The 27,431-nt window shown below is 43.7% G+C and overlaps 1 protein-coding gene across 1 annotated transcript; it reads left to right on the top strand.

The window, feature by feature from the left end:
- Nucleotides 1-675: 675 nt before the first annotated feature.
- med23 (mediator complex subunit 23) lies at nucleotides 676-27,431 on the top strand. The gene is made up of 29 exons (XM_063001801.1): nucleotides 676-751; nucleotides 2,106-2,137; nucleotides 2,518-2,605; nucleotides 2,925-3,049; nucleotides 3,225-3,336; nucleotides 3,631-3,729; nucleotides 3,815-3,916; nucleotides 4,252-4,321; nucleotides 4,489-4,601; nucleotides 4,973-5,068; nucleotides 8,011-8,211; nucleotides 8,864-9,007; nucleotides 9,827-9,972; nucleotides 10,646-10,891; nucleotides 12,025-12,167; nucleotides 12,344-12,518; nucleotides 12,694-12,857; nucleotides 13,440-13,564; nucleotides 15,566-15,771; nucleotides 17,252-17,432; nucleotides 18,312-18,482; nucleotides 20,114-20,330; nucleotides 20,932-21,168; nucleotides 21,301-21,466; nucleotides 21,709-21,781; nucleotides 22,000-22,214; nucleotides 23,676-23,796; nucleotides 23,965-24,096; nucleotides 24,631-27,431. Exons 1-29 carry the CDS (start codon nucleotides 698-700, stop codon nucleotides 24,823-24,825), a joined length of 4,149 nt encoding a protein of 1,382 aa, XP_062857871.1. The 5' UTR covers nucleotides 676-697; the 3' UTR covers nucleotides 24,826-27,431.

Here is a 27,431-nt window from a genome sequence, read left to right as displayed (position 1 = left end):
AGTGTTGGAACCCACTTTGCAGATGTTGCAGCCTACTCTGACCAACTGGTACCAAAAATACTTTTAACAATAGAATAAATCGTTTGATAATTTAAACGCTGAATTATTGGCTTAATAAATGCTTAAACAATTAGTGAATTAACAAATATAAAATAATTTTATTATTATTATTATTATTATTATTTTTATTATTATTATTATGTGCTTATTTATTTGGACTATTATTAAATATTATTATCATTCATTTTATTAGTTAACTTTTATTAGTTATTTATTGATATTATGTTATATAATCGTTTAATGTTTATTATTATTATTATTATTATTATTATTATTATTTTTATTATTATTATTATTATTATTATTATTATTATAAATGGCACAAACTTCCGATCGTCTACAACGCGTTAGTTTATTTTTTTTGCCCACCCGTATTTGTATAATCCCGCCTTCTTAGCGATGATTGGCTAACACTGACTTTGTTGCTCTATAATGATTGGCTTATATTTCAAATATTTGGCATTTTGCCGAATAGACAGCAAATCCGTCCAATCGGTATACAGAAGGCGGGAGTTCCCGAAATACGGTTGCGAAAACAAACGATGCCCATCATGCTGCAGTTGGATTGAAGTGAAATGGAGATGTAGATCAAGAAATCTACACGTTTTACGCGATTCTTTTCTCTCTGAAGCGGAAAATGATGGCGATTCCGATGGAGACTCAGCTTCAGAGCATCTTCGAGGATGTGGTGGTAAGTGCTTGTGCTTGTGTTTAGCTGGACAAAAGCGCAGCATGCTAACAACATTAGCAGCCAGGAGCTATGAGTGTGATTTTTGTAAACATACATACAGTGAACACACTGATTTATATAAACATCAACGATTTAGTCCTGGTAGGAGTCGTGGTGGGTCCGGCGCCAGCCGTAAACAGGCTGCCTTTTTATTTCAGGGCATCACACTTAGCCACTTACTTCTCTCACACTTGGGTGCAGCCAATCGGTGCAGCCAACCCACCTTCTGCATCTCTTTAGGAGGTGTGAGGAAAAACCTGGTGAAAACACACATGGAGAACATGCCAAAGTACTAACGGCAAGCGATGGAAAGCGAGACCTAGGACTTCAGGAACCATGTTATTGTGCGCCAACCATTCAACCAGCTGTTTCACATATACTGTAGATAAATATATGATGCACACCATATAGTCAAAAGTGTGTGGACGCCCCTCCTAAACACTGAGTTCAGATGTTTCGGACATCCATTGCTAACAGGTGATTTATATACTACGTGATATGCTTATAACTTTGTGTCAACATTTTAGGGAAGACCCTATGCACAAAGTAAAGTCCATGATTACATGGTTTGGTTTGATGAGCACAACTCCACTGAACACAATATCAGTGTCTGACCTCACACATGCTCTTTTGAATGATTGGGCACAGAAAAATATAAACACCAAAAAAATATAAAGACTTTTTTAAAGTGAAGCCTAATGTAGCCACAAAGTGTAGGAGGAGCAACTTTATATTATTACTCATAGTTTTGTAATGTCCAACAAACTCATGGTCAGGTGTCCACATACTTTTGTTTATATAGTATATATTCCCAACTTTATTCTGCCAAAGGCTCTAAAGTTCTGCAACCCCTTCTGCTTCGGTCAAGGTCAAAATAAAAAAGCAGAAGCTTATGAAAGTGAAGGATGCTAAAGAATCAAGCCATAAATAAATTCTGTAGCAGAAGTATAACAGCTAGTCCACCACCACTTAGATCTTCGGGTCCAGAGTTCAGGTGTCACTGGTGCTACCGGCCTGGCCAGACTTTAAACAGACACAGTTGGACTTGTCTGTGGAAGGGAGGGTTTAAAACGGGTTTCTTCTCATTGCTGTTGCAACTGCGATTCCTGCTGGCTGTTAAAGGCAGCGGCACGAGACGTGGAGGAATATAGACTGCTGGTGTAAAGAAGTCTAGTCTATGTGTGACTTTTCTCAGTCAGCACTGGGATGGTGGAATATAGGAAATTAAGAATAAAAAAATTGGAAAAGGGGAGAAATAAAAAACAAATAGAAGAGAAAACACTGCTTCATCACTTGTTTCTTTTTCCTTGAACAGAAAACGGAGGTGATTGAGGAGGCTTTCGCTGGGTAAGTGGTGTAGAAACTTGTCACCTATAATATTCCTACTTATTTGATAATTTTTTAGCTAAATTAACCAGTTGGCTTCTACATTATAACACTACTGAGCAGATTTTGGTGTAGCTCAGACTGTTATAATCCAACAGATTGAACATGTTTTCTTGTGCCTTACTGTGTTTTTGAGCAATGGTAGTGATAGCTTGTGGACTTGTTCAGGCTCCACCACCACCAGTTTGCCACTCTTGGACCCCTGAGCAAGGCCTCTAAACCCTGGATTAGACTTAACCCTTAGATTGTATTTAGTCACATTTGTAATGAAAGAGCTTTGGATTAAAGTATCTGTTGAATTCCATAAATGTAAATGTTTATATTTCTTCCCAAAACTGCAGGATGTTTATGGACACCCCCGAAGACGAAAGGACAAAACTGATCAGCTGTTTAGGAGCTTTCCGGCAGTACTGGTCGACTCTTCCTCAGGTTTGTACTCACACAGATTAATCTAGTTAATTGAATTCTGAATACTGAATTCTTTATAATTGCACTTCCTGTACATGGGTAAGAGACATGCACATTGTAGCCAAAAGTATATGGACACTCAGCCACATCAGATGTTAACAGGTGTATAAAAAGAAATGATCCAAAAAAACTTCTCATGAACAGTTTGGTGAGGAGGAGGAAGTTCAGTAGTGTGCAAAGACTGCTGCACCATCTAAGTGCCAACATTTTAAACAATAGCTATAAGCGTTCCCTGCCTGTTTGTTCCTCTCTTATTTGGTATTGCTGTGTGTCTCTGCAGGACTCTCATGAACAGTGTGTACAGTGGATTGTGCGCTTCATTCACAGCCAGCACAGCCCCAAGCGCATCTCCTTCCTCTACGACTGCCTGGCCATGGCTGTGGAGACCAACCTGCTACCACCCAGGTACATATCTGTTTTGGCCAAAAACACAACACGCTGGTAAAACATAGGCCATTTAATTACATTTGAACAATGTTATACTGTGTGTGTGTGTGTGTGTGTGTGTGTGTGTGTGTGTGTGTGTGTGTGTGTGTGTGTGTGTGTGTGTGTGTGTGTGTGTGTGTGTGTGTGTGTGTAGGATGGTATGCCAGGCGCTGATCAGCTCTGATGCTCTGGAGTGGGAGCGCACTCAGCTTTGGTCTCTGACCTTCAAACTCATCCGCAAGATCATCGGTGGTGTTGATTATAAGGTACCTTCGGTTCAGACTCGTCCACACACACACACACACACACACACACACACTATGGGATTTATTTCTATTCAGAAAACCTCTGTTCTGCTTTTGTGTATGCTATACAGTGGGGGTCAAAGTACAGAAATACGTAGAATAATGAAGAAAGTCGAACTTTGGTGTCCTAAATTCTGATTGGTGGCTGTGTGAACCACTGCTGTGAACGTGCAGCGGGAGTTTTGTTTTTGTGCTATTGTGGATTTGTTTGAAGGTTCTGATGGTGTGTGTGCGTGTGTGTGTGTGTGTTGGCAGGGTGTGAGGGACATGCTGAAGGCCGTGCTGGATAAACTGCAGACCATCCCAAACCAGGTCAGCTCGGCTGTGGTGCAGCAGCTCCTGTCTGCACGTGAGGTATGAACCTTCTGCGTTTCACACCCTTGTTTTAACTGTTGAACTGAAGAGTTCCTCATGCTGTGGATGTTTGATCTTGTTGAAGGTGGTGGAGTATATCCTGGACAGGAATGCGTGTCTCCTGCCTGCTTACCTGGCTGTGACTGAGATCCGGAAGCTCTATCCAGAGGGACAACTCTCACACTGGGTACACACACTGTGGTTTGTTTACCAGCGACTCTGTCGTGATGCGTGAATTGTGTGTAATGTGCCGTTTGGATGACGCCCTGTCCAAAGTGTATTTTTGCTGTGTGACCAGTGCTCTCCGGTGGTACCTGACCCACCACGAGACCCATCTTATATGTGGAAGTTCTTTTAACTACATTAAGCTGAGGAACAGGTCCGGGTTTCTGATGAAATGTCGATTCTGTAGATGTTACTCATAGGTGACAGACACTCATCCCCTGTGCTGTACTGGCACTGGGATTAGTGGGATTATTTTCACTCTGACACTCTGTTTTTGTCACTTTTATTCTCAAACAGCTTCTGGGCGGCCTGATCTCGGACTTTGTGGACAGTTTTCGGCCCACTGCACGGATTAACTCTATCTGTGGTGAGAGACGCTTCCTCTGTTATAACTGCTTTCATTCATTCTGCTGCTTCTAAACGTGTGTGTGAGTGTCAGTGGGTCTTTGTGCATTTGTGTATTTTTCTGTGGGGGGGGGGTGAACAGATTGGTTTAAAATGTTCCTTTCTGGTGTGTGTTTGTGTTTGGCTCAGGTCGCTGCAGTCTCCTTCCTGTTGTGAATAATTCGGGAGCGATCTGTAACTCATGGAAGTTGGACCCTGCAACACTGCGCTTCCCTCTGAGAGGCATGCTGCCCTACGATAAGGTACAATACACACACACACCACGTACACACTACACACACTATACACACTACAATGCACACCGCAAACACTACACTACTTGCACACACACATCATGGAAACACCACACACACTCACAGTTCCAGTATGCTGGTTAATGTTTTTCATTTCAAATTAACAGGTTAAAATATACGTAGAATGTTTGAAATTTTGTCTCTTTATTATTAATGTCCCTCTGCTGCTGTATTTAAAGCTTGTTTGAATGTGGACAGAGTTGCCAATGTTACGAAAGCTCTAATAACGTGTGTCATTTATAACATATGTTTATATAGTGCAGATGGGAAAATAACTATAGCAACTATAGTGACTGGTTAATGATCCTTCTTTGCTCCAGGACTTGTTTGAGCCCCAGACGGGCCTGCTGAGGTACGTGTTGGAGCAGCCGTACTCCAGAGAGATGGTCTGCAACATGCTCGGCCTTAACAAACAGGTACCTTCCTTCATTTTGCCTTCTTTTCTTGTTTGCTGATGCAGTTTTTCCTTGGTCAGTTCCCTCTCCTCTGTCCTGTCCTGCCCTGCCCTGTAAGACTCTTAAATTCAGTCCGAGAAAAAGAGAAGGACAGAGACAGCAGCGGGTACGGTGGTAGGTGATTGCAGTCTAATTGAACCATGGTGGGTTTTGGCACTGCCACGTTTTGTTTTGGCCAGCGTCTAGTAATTTGCCCCACATGATGGCACAGAGTCCCTTCTGTCCAGCCTGCCTCTCTGATAGATATCTATATCTGTTTGAAGGAAGGGGGGTGGGGATGGAGTTTGGCTTGACTGACGGGTGTACTCGGAGCTGGCCTCCTAGTCACTGTGTTTGTCTTTCTTTTTTTTTTTTTTCTTCCTTGATTTTTGTTTTGTTCTGTCTTGCCCCGCCAACTTGCACCAATGCTCTAGACCCTGAACATTGCTCAGGTATGTTCATGATCTTACTTTTGTATTGTGACTAACCCGACTCCGGAAGCTTGTGCCCAGCCGATCTGAGCTGTTTCCATCTAATTAGCACCAAACACTTGCACTCATGCACACACGCCGACACGTGAACATCTACACACACCCAGACGCCCTGTTAGCACGGGGTCACTCTGACTGGTAATGACCCATCTAAGTGCCGTTCGCATCCACCGAGTATCAACACGGGGTGTGACGGGAAACGATCCAACAGATCTGCTGGAATCGTAGTTTGAGGTTGTTCCATACCTGCGTCATCACCTGCACATCGCCTCGTTGATTTGTCAGCTGTTCACTCGCGAGCGATTCTGCTGTGCTAGTAATCTCTCAGATCTGGCCATGTTTCTCATTGGGGTCATATTTACCTTCACAGTTGGGTTCTACAATTAAGAGTCACATTATAACACCAGCTGTTGAAATGATTCCATGATTCCTTCTTGGATATACTCAACCCCCTTTGCACACTTCTAGCTGGCTAAATTTTGCAAAACCCCTTCAACCAGTAACAGATCATCATTGCTGACCTTCTAATGTCCCTCTAGAGTTTTGCCTTTATAATAAAAATCTTATAACGTAACGGTGCTCTGGTGGAGCAGCACTCCCAGTGCAGTTCTCAAAGCTCTCAGCTGTGCTCCGTGACCCGACCACGGTTCCAACAGGCACAGTTAGCTGTACCTAACTGTAGGAGGTCAAGGTTCCTGCACAAGTATAGCGTAAGGCAGAGTTTTTCAAACCCTAAGGGTCGCAAGCCGAAAAAAATAGGTCGCAGAGAAAAATAATGTAATTGAATGAACTTGTACGCAAACGCCCCCTTGTACCCCCTTGTAAACCACAGAGAGTAAGATGCGTTGTTTGTGTTCAGGGGTCGTGTAAAAATCATGGCCAAAATGTGGGTCGTTTGCAAAAAAAAAAGTCTGAAAAACCCTGACGTAAGGCATATCGTGATGCTCCATTTGCGAGCCGTCTTTGAAATGAAACCTCGCTTAAAACAGCATATACTCATCATCATATACTCAGATCAAACACCAAAACCCCCATTTATGCCAATTAAATGAACTGGAAATCATCAACCACTGAAACATTAATCACTGAAAGCCTGGTTTATGCTTCAGGAATCAGAAGTGCTTCTTCACTTCATTACATTCACATAAAGGAAAAATTGCTGCAGTGTCATGATTAAATTTGCACCTATTTTTATACAAATAGTGGTGTGTGGGTGTGGCTGACACATATATTAGGGCAACAGTAAAGCACAAACAAAAGGTTTGGACTCCCTGGGTCACATTCCATGTTTTGCCAGTTTTCTTTTTTTTTTCTTTATTCTTTTTTTTGTTGCATCCCCTCCCCTCATCTATCTAGTCGTTTCCATCACCCCTGCCCTGACCAAGAAGAACCTCAGACTATTAAATTGTGTACGAACAGACGACCAGAAGCTCCAGGGCTTCCCCAGACCTCCAGTTTCCTCCTGACTTACAGCCAGCCGAAGTCGCGTTTGTATCAGCAGTGAGGAACCCGTTCAATTGACAAAATCTGGAATTTGAGAGGGGGTACAAACTTTTGCACAGGGTAGTACCTTTAACTACTTTTGGAAATTGCGGCTCTCACTGTGGTTTGGTGGAGTCCTAAAGCTTTAGATCTGGCTCACAACTAGGCCTGTCATTGATCCTGATTATTTTGTTCAGGCGGCAATCGTTATTTAGTGCATAATTAGTTTGTGTCTGCAAAATAAAATAAAAAAAACACGTTCCCCCTCCTCCCAGCATTAGTGGATTTTATTCTGTCCATTAGCGAGCATAAACCAGCCTTTATGGAAATTCCTAACTCCATGGACGTAGCAATGTGCCTACCACCGCAGCCATTGGCGTGCCCCTAAATCTCCTTGTGGTCAATCTTTGCATGCCACCACACGGGAAGCTGCAGTGTATCCTGGCGGGCGGAGGCTGAGCTCCTAGCGGCGCTTCAGTCACATCAAGGCCAAAGACTGATTAATAAATCAGTGTGAAAAATCAGTGTGTATTTAAGGGAAATATTGTGCATTGTGTGTTTGTCCTGTTCGTACCTCTGAAAGACGAATCATTCAGACGCTGTGATACGTTGCAGCTTTCCCTGTGATCAGGGCTTGTGTTTGCATCCATGCGCCCATCATGCCATGCTTGCTTGAGTGTGGGTGTAGTGGCAGGTTTTTTTTGCTTGTTCCATGTGTGCCAGTGTTGTATTTGCTGTGCAATGGTTGTTCGGGATGTACCATAAAAGTGAGGTTGATTCATATGAGGTAGATCTTTTAGATTAGGCTTTTACTCCTTAATCTCGGCTCTCTGATTGACTGAGGAAACCAGGAGTATCTTGAAGATGTGCCGTGTTTTGGATCTGTGTGTTTGCTTGTACGTAAGCGTCTCTGTCATGTGGTTTTCTCTTTTTGGATGTGTGTGTGTGTAGCAAAAGCAACGCTGTCCCGTGCTGGAGGAGCAGCTGGTGGACCTGGTTGTGTACGCCATGGAGCGCTCGGAGACGGAGGAGCAGTTTGACGATGGTGGTACCAGTCAGCTGCTGTGGCAACACCTGTCCAGCCAGCTCATCTTCTTCGTCCTGTTCCAGTTCGCCAGCTTCCCACATATGGTGCTCTCCCTGCATCAGAAGGTACACACACATCATATTTTGGACGTGCTCGGTTCCTGTCTGAACTTTGGCTGGTTGCACAACAGCCTCGCTGGTCGTGTGAAGCTACCAGCCGCTTCTTTACATCAGCAAGCAGCAGATTCTTACAGGGAGCTGTAACATGTACCAAGGTCCACACCAGTCTCTCCGTATTCCTCCACTGCTGGCACTGGTGCCTAAGTGTTGTTGCAGGAAGGAAGTGATATGTGGTCCAGAGACTCCACCCACAAATACGGCAGCAACCCATATGTGTGCGTTCTAAAGCCTCTTGGGTGGCACAGCAGTCTAACCCGCTAGACCACTGCCAACGAGACCTGAGTAACTAGTCTTAGATGGTCAACTTCTATCTAATGATGGTCTGTTATTCAAGTAATTTGACCAAATTTGCATCCCAAACTGGAAAGTCGGGAACAACACAAAAAAACTTGGCACATTGTGATTAGCCAATCGGATTTCACACAGGCAGTAGCTAAACAAAAATCCTTATTAAAGCTCTGTCTTCAAACGACAGAGATTGGCTTCTAAAATTAAAACAAGGTTTGCTCCCGCACTAGTAAAGACTGTTTTCATTTTTACCCACACACTTTAACATGTGAATCCTTCATTTCAATATGATGATTTTTTTTTTATCTAGCTGGCCGGCCGGGGTCTGATTAAAGGCAGGGATCATCTGATGTGGGTTCTGCTGCAGTTTATCTCCGGAAGCATCCAGAAGAACGCTCTGGCCGACTTTCTGCCCGTCATGAAGCTGTTCGACCTGCTCTACCCTGAAAAAGAGGTACTGAAATTCACCCTGACTTAAATACGACACTTTTTTTTTTATACCTTGTGCTTCGTAAGGGTCAGGAATGACTTGCCTCAATGTTTACAAGCAGAGAAAAACCTATAAAAGTTTTTTTTTTCTTTGTGTAAATTAGATTTGGGGTTTAGAATTGAATTAAGCTGCTTTATTTGAAGGGTTTAGAGGCACGGCACAGGCAGGATATCAGAGGAGGGTCAAAGAGGAGCTTTATGGATGCAGCAGAGGTGTGTGTTGCCACCAGAGGGCGCCAGAGTGCACAATGAAATCAGGTGCCAACAAGTGCACTGTGAGCTACAGCGATGCTGTTAAAGGTGCACTGATCGATATTTATTCATCAGGATTTAATTACTGATATAAATAAGGTGAAAATATTAGGAAACACAATAAAACAAATTTGTTGAAGCAATATAAACGATGCTTTACACAAATAACAGCATCTGAGTGTGCATTTTTACAGAGAGCTTTAGAATGTACCAGAACCGTGCACATATTTTCTGCTGCTTGTGCCGGCGCCTCGTCCAGACTGTAGATGTCATTGTTGCAGCAGCAATGGGGACATGATCAATTGTGTCTGAATGCCAGACAAGGTCGAATGTATTATCGTAACCCAATCACGGGTCTCTGCAGTGTTGGTCTAGTGTATTAGACAGCTGTTCCACCACATGCGTTCCCTACTACTTGGAGATTTTGGTTCGATCGGGTAAAAGTAAAATAATAAAAAAAAAAAAGAACGTCTCCAGTACAGAGTTGTGCGTGTAGGTGATTGTTCCTTTTGTTTCATGTGTTTTTGTACAGTGCATACCGGTGCCGGACATCAACAAACCTCAGTCCACTCACGCCTTCGCCATGACCTGCATCTGGATCCACCTGAACCGCAAAGCCCAGAATGATAACTCCAAATTACAGATTCCCATCCCACACTCGCTCAAACTGCACCACGAGTAAGAGACCAGCACATACACACACAAACCACAAGTATTACTATGTTAAGAGAGTGTCTGTGGGAATTGATGCCCATTTGTGAGGTCAGTAATTGAGTATTTGATAATGAAGGAGAAGGTCTGGCTGATGCAGTGGTAGCTCAGTAGTTATGGTAATTGACTGCTGGTCAGTGGTCCGATGAGAGGCGAGCCAACCACTGACAGCTTGTTAAGCTCAGTCATTAAGGTAATTGACTAGTAATCAGAGGGTTGCTGGACTGAGCCTAACCACCACCGAAATGCTACCCTTGGACCCCTGAGCAATTCCCTTAACCCTTAATTGCTTAAATTGTATTAGGTTGTAATTAAGTAACTAGTAAATTGCCATAAATGTAAACGTAAAGCTTGCACGTGTTCTACTGGGTTGAGGTCAGGGCTCTGTGCCGGCCACTGGAGCTCCTCAAAACCTCACCTTGTCCACAGTAGAACTTCACCTATACTTTAGTCATAGTAGTGAAGTGTCTACAATTTTTTTATCTTTTATCTATGCTTATTAGTATTGGAAAAACATATTAGGGTTTGGTTTATATGTGAGAACTTTATATAGCCGGCTGCAAATGTCCTGCAACCTCATCTACATTTCAGACGACCGACCCCACAGTTGAGATGGTCATGACCAGTTTGTTTCTTTCAGGTTTCTGCAGCAGAGCTTGCGCAACAAGAGCCTGCAGATGACGGACTACAAGATCGCTCTGCTATGTAACGCCTACTCCACCAACTCCGAGTGTTTCACGCTGCCCATGGGCGTACTGGTGGAGACGATATACGGCAACGGCACTCAGCGCATCACGCTGCCCGGCACCAACTGCATGGCATCGTGCTCCACCACGCCGCTCCCCATGAACCTGCTCGACTCGCTCACCGTCCACGCCAAGATGAGGTGAGTGATACAAATGACAGTCTAATATGGCACACGCCCAAGCTGTGGAGATTCAAGTCAGGGCACTGCTGGCAGCCTGGTGGTTCGTGCCAGGCATGAACTCAAGGAGCAAGGCGTGTCGGAGAAGTCGTGTGCTAGGCCTGGGCTGGCGGGGTTGTTATGCATGTGGCGAATGGATAGAGGTGAAAATTCTGATGAAAATCTGATTAAATACACAATAGTCTGGAATTTTGGGTCCATATTCAATATTCCTTTTGTACACTTATGCTGACGACTATATCAATTGACCATATGGACAAAAGTATGTGGTCACTCAGTTTAATTATTGAGATTAGTTGTGTTAGTCACACCTATGTCTAAAATCAGTGAAATTAAAACAAACGATGTGCTTCTGATTTTGATTCAGCTGCCTAGAGCCTTAGCCTCAACACCATTGAACAGCCTGGGATGAATTGGGACCGCAGTCCAAACATGCCAGTGACTGATCTCAGAAATGCTCCTTGAACAGATTGCTCTGTTTTATGTAACACATCGGTGTGTGTTTATTTTCTTTGCTTGTTCGACTGACTCAGTGTGTGTGTGTGTGTGTAGCAGGTGTGTATCATGGTCTCAGCTGGGTCGTAAACAGTGACTAAGTGAAGAGAGAAATGACTAATGCATGATGCATTTCAATCAGTCGGCTTCGTGTCGCACTGGCTGCTTCATCCATAGAGACCGAAAATCCATTCGCATTTCAAACACTCCTGTGCCAGAAAAGGCCAAGCAGTCTTTTTTTTAATGGCCCTGAAAAGCAATTTCTTCAAGAATAAATTAAATAGATAAAGGAAATGATGAGTATGGAAGGCACAGGGAACGCAGAAGCACATGAGTGCCCTACTTTAACCTAATGCATCAAAATTCATCAAAACAAAACACATTTACGAAATGTACTTAATTAATAAACACGGTGGTAATCTGCTCCCACTGTGGCTTACAAGGTGTCACGTAAAGCTCATTTTTTAAAGTGTCTGTTAAAATTCGTTATTTTAATTACTATTATTTTTGGCTCGCGACCCTGACCTAATAAATACTTTAAAGCATGTGATGTTTGTTTGAAGCTTGTCTCTGTTCATCTGCTTCTCTTTCTGTTCTAGTCTCATCCACAGTATAGCCACACGGGTCATCAAGCTGGCACATACCAAGTCTAGTATCGCTCTGGCACCGGCACTGGTGGAGACCTACAGCCGCCTGCTGGTCTACATGGAGATCGAGTCGCTCGGCATCAAAGGCTTCATCAGTAAGTGAAGGTCTCGCTACGAAACCTAAAAAACCTACAAAAACAGACTGATTGTGTGTAAAAAATCAGACATTTTTATTTTATTTGCTTAATTTGTGTAGTTGTTCCAAACTCCGTCTGCATATCACACTGGAACTGAATGTAACGTACGTGTGTGTTCCCTTTGTCTCCTTCAGGTCAGCTCCTGCCTAACGTCTTTAAATCTCATGCATGGGGCATTCTGCACACGCTGCTGGAGATGTTTAGTTACCGGATGCATCACATCCAGCCCCATTATCGTCTTCAGCTCCTCTCACACCTTCACTCTCTCGCCGCGGTGTCCCAGACCAACCAGAACCAACTGCACCTCTGGTAAGAAAGCAAAAATCTTCATGTCGCTGTCTGTTCTGTAGCACTGGTGTGTTAAATCATACAGTAAACTGAACTCGGTGGAAGTTCTGAGTATTGCTAGTTTTATTTTTTTATCTTTGTGTATTATTGATTGAAATCCAGTGCAGGTGAGATGGTTCCTGTTTCTTTTTTTCAGTGTGGAGAGTACCGCTCTGAGGTTAATCACAGCGCTGGGAAGCTCTGAGGTGCAGCCACAGTTCACGAGGTTCCTTAGCGACCCGAAGACCGTCCTGTCCGCTGAGTCAGAGGAGCTCAACCGAGCGCTGATCCTCACCCTCGCTCGTGCCACACACATCACCGGTACCGTCACAGTCTCTAACATACACGTACATGGGTTCATATGTGAGGCAGGAGAGGCTGAATTGGGGTCAACAGCTTGCACAAACTTTAGATAAATACAGAGTCTCTGTCTGTGAGCCTGTGTGGCCATCCTAGTTTCATGCATGTGTCAGAGGTTGTGAGTGCAGTTGGGAATTGCCTTTATCTAAATGGGGCCGAAAGGGGAGAAAGTAATGCACACATGCAATTAAATGTACAGAGTGGCATTTAACTTTGTTAAGGAAAAAGAAGTAACTACCATGAGCGGTGGAGGCATACTTGCAGTGTAGAATTGTGTAGGAATCTACTGCTGGCTGGTGAAAATAAGAGCTAAATGGTTCCTCACATGGCATGTGCTAGTCTGTAGTCTTCTATGTAGAAACTATAAACATATGTTGTTGTAGCAAAGGTTTATAATCAACCAGGAGCCTAAATTGGATTGTTTGGTAGCAGTTAGCTTAGCTTGCCAACTCTGACTCAGGCTAGTCTAAACTTCAAATTATTAAAATAAATATTAAACTTTATGCACGTGTAGAACCTGTCTCGTATCGTATTTGGTTCCAGATTTCTTCACCGGTTCAGACTCTATACAGGGAACCTGGTGTAAGGACATTCTGCAGACCATCATGAACTTCACACCTCACAACTGGGCATCGCACACGCTGAGCTGCTTCCCTGCCCCTCTACAGGTAATCCGCCAGCCACAACTGGTCCGCCTTACGTAAAACTGTTTGATCTGCAGATGTGTAGAACCAAGCCTGGGTGAAGAATTGTAGAACCTGGAGTTGTTTAGAACCTGGAGAATTTGTAGAACTTCATCTGTGCAGGTCTGTAGCTCACCATCAGTGTGAGGAGCATCACCTGTGGGAGAAATGTGATCAGCAGTGAATTTCAGATATTGGATATCAGTGTAGAGCCTGTAGGGTCAAGTCAAATTAATTTGTATAGCGCTTTTTGCAATAGACATGGTCTCAAAGCAACTGTACAATCCAGGACGGGGAGTTTTAAAAGTCTATTTTATTCCTACGTAGATTCTGTGGATGAATTCTAGACTTCCACCTGAATAGGAATCTATAAGAGCAATATACAGGGGTTGGACAATGAAACTGAAACACCTGGTTTTAGACCACAATAATTTATTAGTATGGTGTAGGGCCTCCTTTTGCGGCCAATACAGCGTCAATTTGTCTTGGAAATGACATATACAAGTCCTGCACAGTGGTCAGAGGGATTTTAAGCCATTCTTCTTGCAGGATAGTGGCCAGGTCACTACGTGATGCTGGTGGAGGAAAACGTTTCCTGACTCGCTTCTCCAAAACACCCCAAAGTGGCTCAATAATATTTAGATCTGGTGACTGTGCAGGCCATGGGAGATGTTCAACTTCACTTTCATGTTCATCAAACCAATCTTTCACCAGTCTTGCTGTGTGTATTGGTGTATTGTCATCCTGATACACGGCACCGCCTTCAGGATACAATGTTTGAACCATTGGATGCACATGGTCCTCCAGAATGGTTCGGTAGTCCTTGGCAGTGACGCGCCCATCTAGCACAAGTATTGGGCCAAGGGAATGCCATGATATGGCAGCCCAAACCATCACTGATCCACCCCCATGCTTCACTCTGGGCATGCAACAGTCTGGGTGGTACGCTTCTTTGGGGCTACTCCACACCATAACTCTCCCGGATGTGGGGAAAACAGTAAAGGTGGACTCATCAGAGAACAATACATGTTTCACATTGTCCACAGCCCAAGATTTGCGCTCCTTGCACCATTGAAACCGACGTTTGGCATTGGCACGAGTGACCAAAGGTTTGGCTATAGCAGCCCGGCCGTGTATATTGACCCTGTGGAGCTCCCGACGGACAGTTCTGGTGGAAACAGGAGAGTTGAGGTGCACATTTAATTCTGCCGTGATTTGGGCAGCCGTGGTTTTATGTTTTTTGGATACAATCCGGGTTAGCACCCGAACATCCCTTTCGGACAGCTTCCTCTTGCGTCCACAGTTAATCCTGTTGGATGTGGTTTGTCCTTCTTGGTGGTATGCTGACATTACCCTGGATACCGTGGCTCTTGATACATCACAAAGACTTGCTGTCTTGGTCACAGATGCGCCAGCAATACGTGCACCAACAATTTGTCCTCTTTTGAACTCTGGTATGTCACCCATAATGTTGTGTGCATTGCAATATTTTGAGCAAAACTGTGCTCTTACCCTGCTAATTGAACCTTCACACTCTGCTCTTACTGGTGCAATGTGCAATTAATGAATATTGGCCACCAGACTGGTCCAATTTAGCCATGAAACCTCCCACACTAAAATGACAGGTGTTTCAGTTTCATTGTCCAACCCCTGTAGATTGCCATGAGTATAGAATCTGAGAGAAAAACTCGGCCTCAGTGTAGAACATGAACCAGAATTCTGGATCACAATCAGTTTAAAACCTGGAGAAGTCTATGTAGAACATAAGGGAGAGGAACCCAAGCTTGCAGATCATCGTAGAACTACTGCTCTTTAAAATTGGGTTCATAGGGTTTCTGTGAGACTTTCTTGAGATGATGGTATGAGTAAAAGTGTGGACGACCCGGCAGAAGATTTGCTGTTTCTCTAGTTCTTTATGTTTTGATTTCTGCTAGCAGTCGCCAATGTAATTTAATTTAATGTTTACTTTTCCCATCCATGTTACAGGCGTTCTTCAAGCAGAACAATGTTCCTCAGGAGAGCAGGTTCAACCTGAAGAAGAACGTGGAGGAGGAGTACAGGAAGTGGAAGTCCATGACAAATGAGAATGACATCATCACACACTTTTCCATGCAGGGTTCTCCACCTCTGTTTCTCTGCCTGCTCTGGAAGATGCTGCTGGAGACCGACCACATCAACCAGATCGGGTTTAGGTACCTGGTGATGTTCATTTATTTATTGGTCATGTTTTACACACTTTGGTTACATTCATGACAGGACCGGCAGTTACAGGTTACACGAGATTCATCAGTTTTTAATATCAAACACAGTCATGGACAATTTTGTATCTCCAATTTACCTCACTTGCATGTCTTTGGACTGTGGGAGGAAACCCACACAGACATGGGGAGAACATGCAAACTCCACACAGAAAGTACCCAGACATTTTATATTTACATTTTTGGCATTTAGCAGACGCTTTTATCCAAAGCGACTTACAGTTGTGACAATATACAGTCTAAGCAATTGAGGGTTAAGGGCCTTGCTCAAGGGCCCAACAGTGGCAGCCTGGCAGAGGTGGGGCTTGAACCAGCAACCTTCTGATTACTGGTCCAGTACCTTAACCACTTGGCTACACCTGCCCGGACCATACCATTTGGGAATCAAACCCAGGACCTTCTTGCTTTTAGACGACAGTGCAACCCAGCAAGCCACCATCATTGGCGACATTATGGTCAGTGAAGGACGATTGGTTGGGTGAGTTGGTGGCCAAACAGCAACGCTGGTCCTGCATTTTTGGTACATGGCGAAAGTAGATCGGAGGGAAGGAGAATGTGGCAGGAAACACCATGAAATTTAAAATACGGTGGTGGTAGCATCATATTACAAGGATTATTTTTAGCAGCAGACACTAATCTGGTCAGGATTCATAGAAATAATAAATGGTTCACATTACTGAGACACGTTGGATAAAACCCCCGCTCTCCTTCACCAGAAGCTCTGATTAGTTTTGGCTTTAGCGCTGCTCATGCAGGACTGGGCGTTCTCGCTCCCTCCCTCCAGGTGGTTTGGTATGAACACCAGCTTTTTTGTCACTGAGAACTCGTGATCTGGATCCCAAACATCACTCTGTCCTACACAACACCTCTCTGTATCTCCAACACCAGCTGTAGGAACCGGCAGTCTCGCACAGAAGCCTGTGTGTTCGATATCAAGGATCGATCCTCAGGGGGATTTATCCTGATCATGGTTGCCCTGGGTCCAGTACCAGCTGGAAACACTGCACACAAAAGCAGTTTTCTTCCTTAAATTATTTTAAATTCTCTAAATAGGTTATTCATGTACTCCAAAAAAAATGGTGGGCTAATAATAGACCACTGCACCCCCCCCCCCATGGGTAAATGTGTCAAGGTTGCCCGATGTAATCCAAGAACCACCACACAAACCAGGTCTGCCATGAATTAGAATAGGCTGGAACATGAGTAACACTGTTCACAGCCCAGCAAGCTTTACATTGGCATGGAACTCGGTTGCTGTCTTGTTATTTTTTTCTTTAAGATAAACAAGAAGGTTTAACTACTAGGTTGGACTAAGATATTTCCTGATTCAGTCACAGAAGTAGAACAGATGCTGAAATCATTGAGATTCCAAGACTCCCTTCACATACACGTCTGTCTGTGTTTGTTCCTGCAGGGTTCTGGAGCGAATCGGGGCGCGTGCACTTGTAGCACACGTACGGACGTTCGCTGATTTCCTGGTGTACGAGTTCTCCACATCTGCAGGAGGTCAGCAGCTCAACAAGTGCATCGAGATCCTGAACGACATGGTGTGGAAGTACAACATCGTTACTCTGGATCGCCTAATCCTCTGTCTGGTAAATAATCAACACACACACACACACACACTCACACTCGACCTGGTCAAAATGTTTTCCTGTTCAACTTTGCTGTGCAGAGAAAAGTATTTGCCCCTTTTAGTTCTGTTGATCTAAATGTAAAACAAAGACACATACAATCTTTAAGGACAATATCATCCAACACCATTTAGCCCTGTGTGGAAAATAAATTCCTCCTTAGCAAATTAATTAACCACAGTTAATAATAGACACAGTATGTGATTACTGCATTCTTGTTGATTCTAAACATCACTTAAATTGAACCTTTCCAGCTATTCTGAGGTAGCTAAAAGGCTCTGGGACTCCAGTGAACCTCACTAAGAGCCGTTATATCCAAGTGTTAAAAAAAATTGGAGGAGAAAATTCTAAATACTCATTGATGACGTGTTTAAGTCACTAAAGAACCCAGTTGTACATTTGAGGAATTGCAGGAATGCAGTAAGGCCAATGTTTATTAAGAAGACTAAACATGGCACTCATTACAAAACCACAACTGCTTGTCTTACAAGGCTTTTGGGATAAGAACACTTAGAAAAGAATTCGTTTTTTCCCCCACGAGTGCAGCCTGAGGGCTAGTGACTATTTTTGCAATATATTAATGTCTGTGTGTGGCCCTTAAGACCAGATTTTGGCAACTATTGTGATTCAGCAGATGAGGCAGTTAAGAACCATTGATTTATTGTAACAAAAAGTAGATGAAATCAAAAGGGGGCAAGTACTTTTTCATGGCTCTGTACATACTGGTACTGATAGATTGGACGATGTAACCTGTACTGTGATCTGTGTTCTGTGTTGTTAAATTGTTTGCATTCTGCTCTCTGACGTCACATCTCATCCTCCTGGTTTCGTATGGATCAGGCTATGAGAAGTCATGAGGGCAACGAGGCCCAGGTCTGCTACTTCATCATCCAGCTGCTTCTCCTTAAACCCAACGACTTCCGCAACCGCGTCAGCGACTTCGTCAAGGACAACGCTCCGGAGCACTGGCTGCAGAGCGACTGGCACACCAAACACATGTCCTACCACAAGGTAACCTTGTCTAAATGAGTATCTACTTATACTTATGTCCTATTACTAGGGCCCTACTAAATTCACTGGAAAATGTGCTTCATTTCAACGACCTTGTTTTTCCAAAAATCACAGGTTTCACGGATTTATAAAGAAAAGAGCCACATTTCACCACAGTCATTAATTTACTCTAATAAATTGAATGATGGAGTAACTGGAAGCTACAGTCACATCACAGCTACCTTATAGTTTAATGTAAACCTAGAACATCCAGCGACGGCTCTGTCTCAACTACAAACATTCTCGTCCGTGTTTTGAAACCCCCCCTTTGTTTACAGAATTGGTTGGTAGTTTTCCAAACTCAGTTACCCGAATCGTGTTTTTATCTGCTTTAGACTTTGACATCTTGGACATTTTGACTAAGCGTTTGTTTGCTAACTGAATTGCCGTAAGATTGCTAGGACGCCTCATAGTGCAAATTAACTAGTAAACGTAAGACACTTGAATGATCTGCAGATGAAAAATGTTAAATTGCTTCACACACACCTTAAAGTTTGAATTTAACAGCAAACAGCATATTATGTTTGTTTATTATTGTTATATTTTAACGTCAAGTTTCACACTTTAGTAACATTCATGACAGGAAAAGGTAGCAACTCATTACACAAGGTTCATCAGTCCACACAAGATTATATCGAACACGGTCGTCTCCAATTCACCTCACTTGCACGTCTTTGTACTGTGGGAGGAAACCGGAGCACCTGGAGTAAACCCACGCAGACACGGGGAGATCATATAAACTCCACACAGAACGAACCCAGGACCTTCTTGCTGTGAGGCGACAGTGCTACCCACTTAGCCACCGTGCCGCCCCAGATAGCATATTACAAACGGCTAATTTAACGGTCCGTGACACGATTTTCACTGCCGTGAATTAAGTAGGGCACAGGATGTTCTGAACATCTTGCGCAACACACTAGATGCAGGTCCATAACTAACTCACCTATCTGTGGACCTGTGGATGTTCGTCAGCTTACCAAACAAGTGTTTAATGCTTTTTGGCAAGCTTTAGTTTTTTGATCCAGGTTCCTTCCTTTCCCTCTTTGTTTAAGGAAATATTTCTCTGCTGTGTGCCAGCCATTGATGTGAATGATTTTTTTGTATGGAAAACAAGGTTGTATTTTTCTTCCAGATTGCATGACAAATATTGTGGTATGAGTGCTTACTGTAAGCATTATTTCTCGGAATTGGAGCAGTATGGAAACCACTGACATTCTCTCCTTCCCCGACTTTGCCATTTTGTGTCCGTGATCTAAGGCAGACGATGCTTTGTTTTTGTGCTGACATTTTAAGAATGGCAGCGTCTGCTCTCTGCAGCCTCTGTGTACCAGCTGGGAATGTTAAAGAGTAAACATCCACCGCCTGAACCCTCACCCTGTCCCCTGATGGTGACACATGGTCCATTATGGAAACTGGGCTTGTTTTTATGTGTAAACATACAGTATTTCTTCACATTGACATTTACTTCATAACACAGTAAAAGCTTTTCTCTCAGATGTCAAGAAATTGTAATAAGATTATCACGAGTATTTGCTCTTTTCCCGGCTGAATCTTTTTTTTTTAAATTATTTATTCCACTTTCCTGTGGGCAGAAATACCCAGAGAAACTATATTTCGAGGGCCTGGCAGAGCAGGTGAACCCCCCTATGCAACTCCAGCAGCAGTATCTGCCCATCTACTTCGGCAACGTGTGTCTACGCTTTCTGCCCGTCTTCGACATCGTCATTCATCGCTTCCTGGAACTGCTACCCGTCTCTAAGTCTTTAGAAACCCTGCTGGACCACCTAGGAGGACTCTACAAGTTCCACGGTAAGGAACAGCAAAGTGTCCATGTTGAACATATTTGTTTAAAATAGTCTGCAGTTGGCTAATGTACTAGCCTGTCGTTTTAATCTCAGATGTGCTACTGGCACTGACAGTGGAGAAATGCCACCTCTGCTGTCTGGATGAAGTGCCTGTAGAAGTGGTAGATGATTCACTGACTCTCTGTACGTGATACGGCTCTCTGTGTGAATCCACCACTGGCGGGTAAAAAGAAGCAGTGGAGCTTTGTATTCTCCAGCTCTTCTCAGCAGCACTGGGGTGGGCAGGCAGCAAGAGAATTGCAATTGGGGAATTGAAAACGACTAGATTGGGGTAAAAGTGCCACTTTGGCACTCAAATCAAGGCCTGTGGTGGTTCCAGTTATCATAATTCAGTGACTATTTGCTTGGATTTTCATAGCGAGGTGTCGATCAGATACTAAAATGCTGAATTTGTATCAGATCTGATTTGACGGATGCTTTCCATTCTGTTTTATTGCTGTTCTTATTTTTTGTGTCTTTGTTCATCTTGCTCTGTTACATTTGCTCAATGATCAGATTTGAACCATGACATGTGGTGGCACCGCTGATTCTGTGCTCTTCTGCAGATCGGCCCGTGACGTACCTCTACAACACCCTGCACTACTACGAGAGGCACCTACGCGACCGCACCAATCTGAAGCGCAAGCTCGTACACGCCATCATGAGCTCTTTGAAGGACAACCGCACGCCCGGCTGGTGCTTGAGTGAGACCTACCTCAAGTTTGGCATGAACCCGCGTGAGGACAATGTCTGGATCCCTGATGACACCTACTACTGCAAACTCATCGGCCGCCTAGTCGATAATATCCTTTATTTTGCTTCTGGTTCTGGGAGTGAGGGAAATACAGAAATAGACGGAGAGACAGACCTGCAGATAGACACTAGTCACTAAAATAGTAAAAATTTAAACTCCATGTTTCCTTAACATGTGTCACCGATGGCGGGGAAATCTCCGGGTCCGTTCCCAAACTGCGACTGGCGCTTTAACGAGTTCCCAAATCCAGCAGCTCACGCCCTTCATGTCACCTGTGTGGAACTGATGGCCCTGGCTGTGCCGGGGAAGGATGTAGGAAACGCGTTGCTCAACGTAGTCCTCAAGAGGTGAGGAAGGTTATAAAATGGGGACACTGGCTGAAAAAGGTTCGGACGCCCTCGTTTAAAGTCGTGCTCTTGAGCTGTGGCTGCTGCTGCTCGAAGCTTGTGTGGATAAAAGCTAAGAGTAAAGCTGAACTGGCGTCAGCTTCTCTCATTGTGCTGACTCTGTGTGAGTGTGTGTGCGTGCGTGAGGGAACGCGTTTGTGTTTGAGGTTTTTGATGGAGTGTGTCCTCTCTGTCCCCTGCAGTCAGCCGCTGGTCCCTCGGGAGAACGTGACAGCCTGGATGAACGCCATCGGCCTGGTTATCACTGCTCTGCCCGTACGTATCGCTCTCTTTCTTTCCTTCTGTAAATGTTTGAGTTGGGCGGCATGGTGGCTTGGTGGGTAGCACTGTTGCCTGGGTTCGATTCCCAGGAGGAGCGATCCAGGTCCTTTCCGTTTGGAGCATGTCGTGGGTTTCCTCCGTGAGCTCCGGTTTCCTCCCACAGTCCAAAGACGTGCAATTTCCATTTCATTTCTTTTTATTTTGGGGTGTAGGAACCTTACTGGATCGTCCTGCACGACCGTATCGTGAACGTGATCAGCAGTCCTGCGCTAACGTCCGAGACCGAGTGGGTGGGGTATCCCTTCCAGCTTCTGGACTTCACGGCGTGCCACCAGTCCTATTCAGAGATGTACTGCAGCTATGTGCTGGCACTGGCACACGCCGTGTGGCATCACTCCAGCATCGGGCAGCTTTCCCTCATACCCAAGTAAGTATAGTTTGTATGATTATATAGTAATAATAAGAATGTAATGAATACAAAAACTAAGGAGTAAATTTGAGCATAAATACTATATTTATGTTTTAATTTAAAAAAGAGAATTAAAGAATTTTAAAGGTATCTAGTCATGTATATATATACATATTAGGGCTGTCAAACGATTAAAATTTTTAATCGCGATTAATCTCAGAATGTCATATAGTTAATCGCGATTAATCGCATAAAAAAAAATCTGTGTAAATGTTATAGAAAACAAGGATTTTTAAGTGAAATGTTACAATTAAAATGGTGAACACATTTTATGCTAAATGTACTGATGTTAAAAACTGCTGGGACAAGAGAAAACTGTAAGGGAGTTTTATTCACTCACATACTAGGCAGTAATACTATCCAATGGTTTAATGGACGTTTCTACACGAAGTGAGTGTGTTTTGACCCTTTGGGGTTTCCATAGTTCATGGACAACGTGCTTGACTCAGCTGTCCGGTATTCTTTACCGTAACAGAATAAGTTAATAAAGTGTTCTGCTCCCGACAACTTGTGAATATAGCGTGTATTTATTTCTTTATTATGCAAGTGCAGATGCTACGACGCTCTTTTACATTTTGTTAACAAACCGCAAATGAAAAACGGTGACATGTCCGACATTAAAACGTTTGTTCTACCAGTCAAGTCTCAACATGAACTAGAATTTGCGTTAATGGCACTATTTATCTTAATCGCGTTAAATTGAGATTGCGTTAATGCGTTATTATCGCGTTAACTTCGACAGCCCTAATACATATATATATATATACTGTATATATTAGGGCTGTCGTTAATCGCGTTAATTAACCAATTTATTGGTAAACACGTTCTTGCAATAACAATGTGCATAACTGTTCAAATTTTGCTTAATTATTAGTTTGCGATTAATTGAGATGAATACATATATATTAGGGCTGTCACACGATTAAAAAAATTTCTGTTTCTGATGCTCCCAGTCTGTTCTGGGGCTTCTGGAACCACCGCAACCCAGACTTGAGTGAAGCGGTTATTAAGAAGAGATGTATGACTTGCACATTGAGGCTTGAATGAACATTAGTGTAGTGCTGGCTAGATGCTAAATAAGAATAGAATAAAACAGAATAGAATAGACATGATGTTATTGTACATAGTACAATGAAATACTGTGTGGTACATCTCAACATGAATGAGTCATATAAAAGAAGACAATACACAGACAGACACAAACCATGCACTCAATATAGCAGCAAAAGATATGAGGTACAAAGATGTGTGAGCTATTAAGGGCTGGGATGGGGGTGTGCAGAGAAGGTGATAGAGGTCACAGCTCTGGGGAAGAAGCTGTTCATCAGCCTGCTGGTTCGTGTTAATTGTTCTGTCTCCGTCCTATTAATAAGGGTTTATTGTAAATAATTGTACATCTTGATGTTTGTGATGATGCAGGTTCCTGTCTGAGGTCCTCAAGCCCCTGGTGAAAACCGAATTCCAGCTGCTGTACATCTACCACCTGGTTGGGCCTTTTCTACAGCGCTTCCAGCAGGAGAGAACACGCTGCATGCTCGAGGTGAACTCATGGTCCGGACATGCTCTGTAGACCTGGTCAACCTACACACATCAAACATCAGCCGTGAAACATCATCAGACACACACACACACACACACACACACACACACAAACCAAGACCAGTGTGTTTGAACTGGCTGCTCACTGTACATCTCCTCTCGCTCTCAGATCGGCGTGGCTTTCTACGAGATGCTGCAGGCCGTGGACCACCACAGTCAGCACATGGCGTATATGGACCCCATCTGTGACTTTCTCTACCACATTAAGTACATGTTCACCGGAGACAGCGTCAAAGACCAGGTAAACCCACAGCTCTGGTGTTCTCAGTAACAGGGGTGTTAGAGGAACTGCAGGGTGAGGAGAATTCTGGGTGGCTTCTGCTTTACACTACACGGCCATACAGATTATTGAGACGCAGCGATTGCATCATCGGCTGTAACCCCGCCCACCGCCACAGTTTTGGCTTACTAAGGTTTACTAAAACCAGGGCGGCACGGTGGCTCGGTGGGTAGCAATGTCACCTCACAGCAAGAAGTTCCTGGGTTGGATTCTCAGGTGGAGTGGTCCGGGTCCTTTCTGTGTGGAGTTTGCATGTTCTCCCCATGTCTGTGTGGGTTTCCTCCCACAGTTCATAGACATGCAGGTTAAGTGAACTGGAGATACAAAATAGCCCATGACTGTGTTTGACATTACAGACTAAAATTGATGAATCTTGTGTAACCGGTGACTATCTGTCCTGTCATGAATGTAACCAATAATGTAACCAACTAATAAATAATTAAATAAACACCCAAAGTTCTCATCATTCTTAATATCCCTGTGTTTCCTTCTCAGGTGGAGAAGATCATCTGCACGCTGAGGACGCCCATGAAGCTCCGACTCCGTTTCATCACTCACATCAGCAAGATGGAGCCCGCCGCAGCTGCCGCCGCCACCGCGACGTCTGCCTCCCAGCCCACCACAGTCTCATCTCCTGCTCCACAAACTGTAGCTGGACCTTCCAGCATCCCACTTTCAGTTCCTCAGTGACCCTCTACCATCACTGTACTTGTACTACCTTCTCAACCCAATAATCTGTCTCTAGTTCCCATTGACATCAAACCTTCCATCTCTGTTCCTCAGTGACCACTACATTTCGCCCTGGGTTCCATCCTCTGTGTTCTCCAGAGCCCAGCTACCAATGATTTTATCAATCCATACATGTTCCTCAGAGGTCTTCTTCCACCATACATTTCTCCCCATGCTTCCCAATGAACTGCAACCATCCCCTCCCAGATGAAACCATTATTTTTCTAACCAAATATGTCAATGATCCCAGCATCCCAATGTTCCAAAATTACATTTACATTCTCAGCATTTAGCAGATGCTTTTATCCAAAGTGACTTACAGTATGGTTGACAGTATATTGTCCAAGCAATTGAGGGTTAAGGGCCTTGCTCAAAGGCCCAACAGTGGCAACCTAGCAGTGGTTGGGCTTGAACCAGCAACCTTTTGATTACTAGTCCAGTACCTTAACTACTAGGCGACAACTGCCCAAAATTACCTCCCACAATTCCTCTATCCAGCCCCAAGTTCCCCAATGATCATTTCATACCTGATCTGTAATGATCACCTTCTACCAAACCTTATTCAGTTTTCCAGTGATCTCTCTGTCCTATTCTGCCCTCCCTTTATCTGCTCCATGATGACCCACCAACCTTCTGTTTCCATTCTCCTCCAAACATTATTATTCATTCTCCACCCACTTTCCTGCCAAGTCTCCCTTCTTGCACTGAAGATGTTGATTCTGTCCTAATCACCAAGTGACAGTATTATGCTTGCACTCTACTCGGGAACTAAATAAGAAGAAAATGAACAGAATGATGAAGATTTGCTGAAAATAGTTGAAGGACAAAATGACAAAGCGACCGAATCTGTGACTCATTTCTCAGCTTCAGTTTTAGAAACTGAAGAAACCAGGGCTTTGGAACTGCTGCCACGAATGCCAGATTGAGCCCAAGATGCCAGGCTGAATATCATTTTTAACTTCTGTAAACACATGGTGGAAGAATGTGTGAGGGTGGTCGGATTTTCTTTAAACCATTTCCTCATGGCTGTTAGCTTGGTTGTGAGATATGAGAGATGTTTCTTCACACCATGATGAGGTATAAATAAATCAAGTCTTCACCTCGTGTCTGATACTCAAATCATGTGGTGTTTCCACCTGGAAATGTTCTTCATGAACAATGCTGATCTTTTTTATTGATTTTTTTTGTGTGTTTTACTGAAAGCATTTGAAGGTGTTGAGCAGAATGATGAAGTGTGTGTTTTTCTGGCTTGGTAAAATCCAGCTGGTTCCATCATGACCTTACTGATGGAAAATGTGAAGCGTTTGTAAAAGAGTCGACTGCAGGTCTTCTCCAAAAGTATGTGGACGCTCATCCTAATTATTCAGGGCTTCAAATACTTGTATAAAACAGTTGTATAAAAGAAGTTTCATGTCTTTGTCACTTTGTGACAACAGTTTGGGGAAGGCTGTTTCTGGTTTCAGCATGATTGTGCTCCGTGAACAAAGCGAGGTCCAAGGATTTGACGTAAAGAACCATCAGTGCTGTGTAACCCCATTCAGCATAAATGGAAAGCCAGACCTTCTTGTCCAAAATCAGCGCTTGACCTTAAAAATACACTTTGGACTTAACAGACCTGAATTCCCATAGATGCTTTCCAAAATTTTGGATGTATTTATATACTGAAGAAGCCAAAACGCTTGTTAAAGGTCTGTAATTAGGGTCCATAATAATGAATTCCAACAGTCTGAGTTGCCTGTGGCATTTTTCCACTTTGCATTTTGCTGATGAGCATCCAACCAGGACTCAAACTTGTGTCCACGTGGTCGTGGGCTGGCATATTAGTCTGCTGCCACCCCAATGCCCCACATAGGTTCTGGCATCATGGGCTGATATAATGACTGACCTCAGTTCTAAGCAGCTATCATTTCTCTGGTGGATGTAAACAAACAGCCACCCGAGAGACGAGGCTCATTTAGTTTATGATGCCAGACCCCGTCTGTGTACATAACGTCAGTTTTCAGGGTGCATTACCGAGTGTGTTTAGTAAATTGACTGACTCCGCACGCTCATACACACCGAGCAAATCAACAACACAAGCAGGCACAGCTCCGTAAACGCAGCATGCCGCTAATAGCCAGACCGGCTACATTTCTATTACATAATGTTTCCTGCTACTGACGTTCATATTGGTCATATCCTCCTCACTGCAGGTTTTAAATGAGCTGTGATTTACCTCATGTGGCTTTAACAGGTCCTCCAGAGTCTGAACGTTACTCGCTCACACACTCACTCTTCAGCAGGTGAGAGAATTCCAGCGGGACGCTTCTGAAAGAGGCGCCGGCTCAACAGACTCGGACATTATTACGATTACTAAGTTATAAAAAGAACCAAGCCTATAGCTACAATGTGTGGTCAAACATATGTGGAAACATGAGCTGGTTCTCTTTTGGGAAGCCCTTCCACAAGATTTAGGAGTGTGTCTGTGGGAATTTATACTCATTTGGTTAAAAAAATTTTTTATATTGTGGTTAATAAAAATGCAAGGTGTTTTTGTCTTTCATACAGTAAATGTATATTTTACTAGG

The sequence above is a fragment of the Trichomycterus rosablanca genome, chromosome 9, assembly GCF_030014385.1.
Source record: "Trichomycterus rosablanca isolate fTriRos1 chromosome 9, fTriRos1.hap1, whole genome shotgun sequence".
In the NCBI taxonomy this organism is placed as follows: Eukaryota; Metazoa; Chordata; class Actinopteri; order Siluriformes; family Trichomycteridae; genus Trichomycterus; species Trichomycterus rosablanca.
This window is presented reverse-complemented; position numbering and strand designations above follow the sequence as displayed.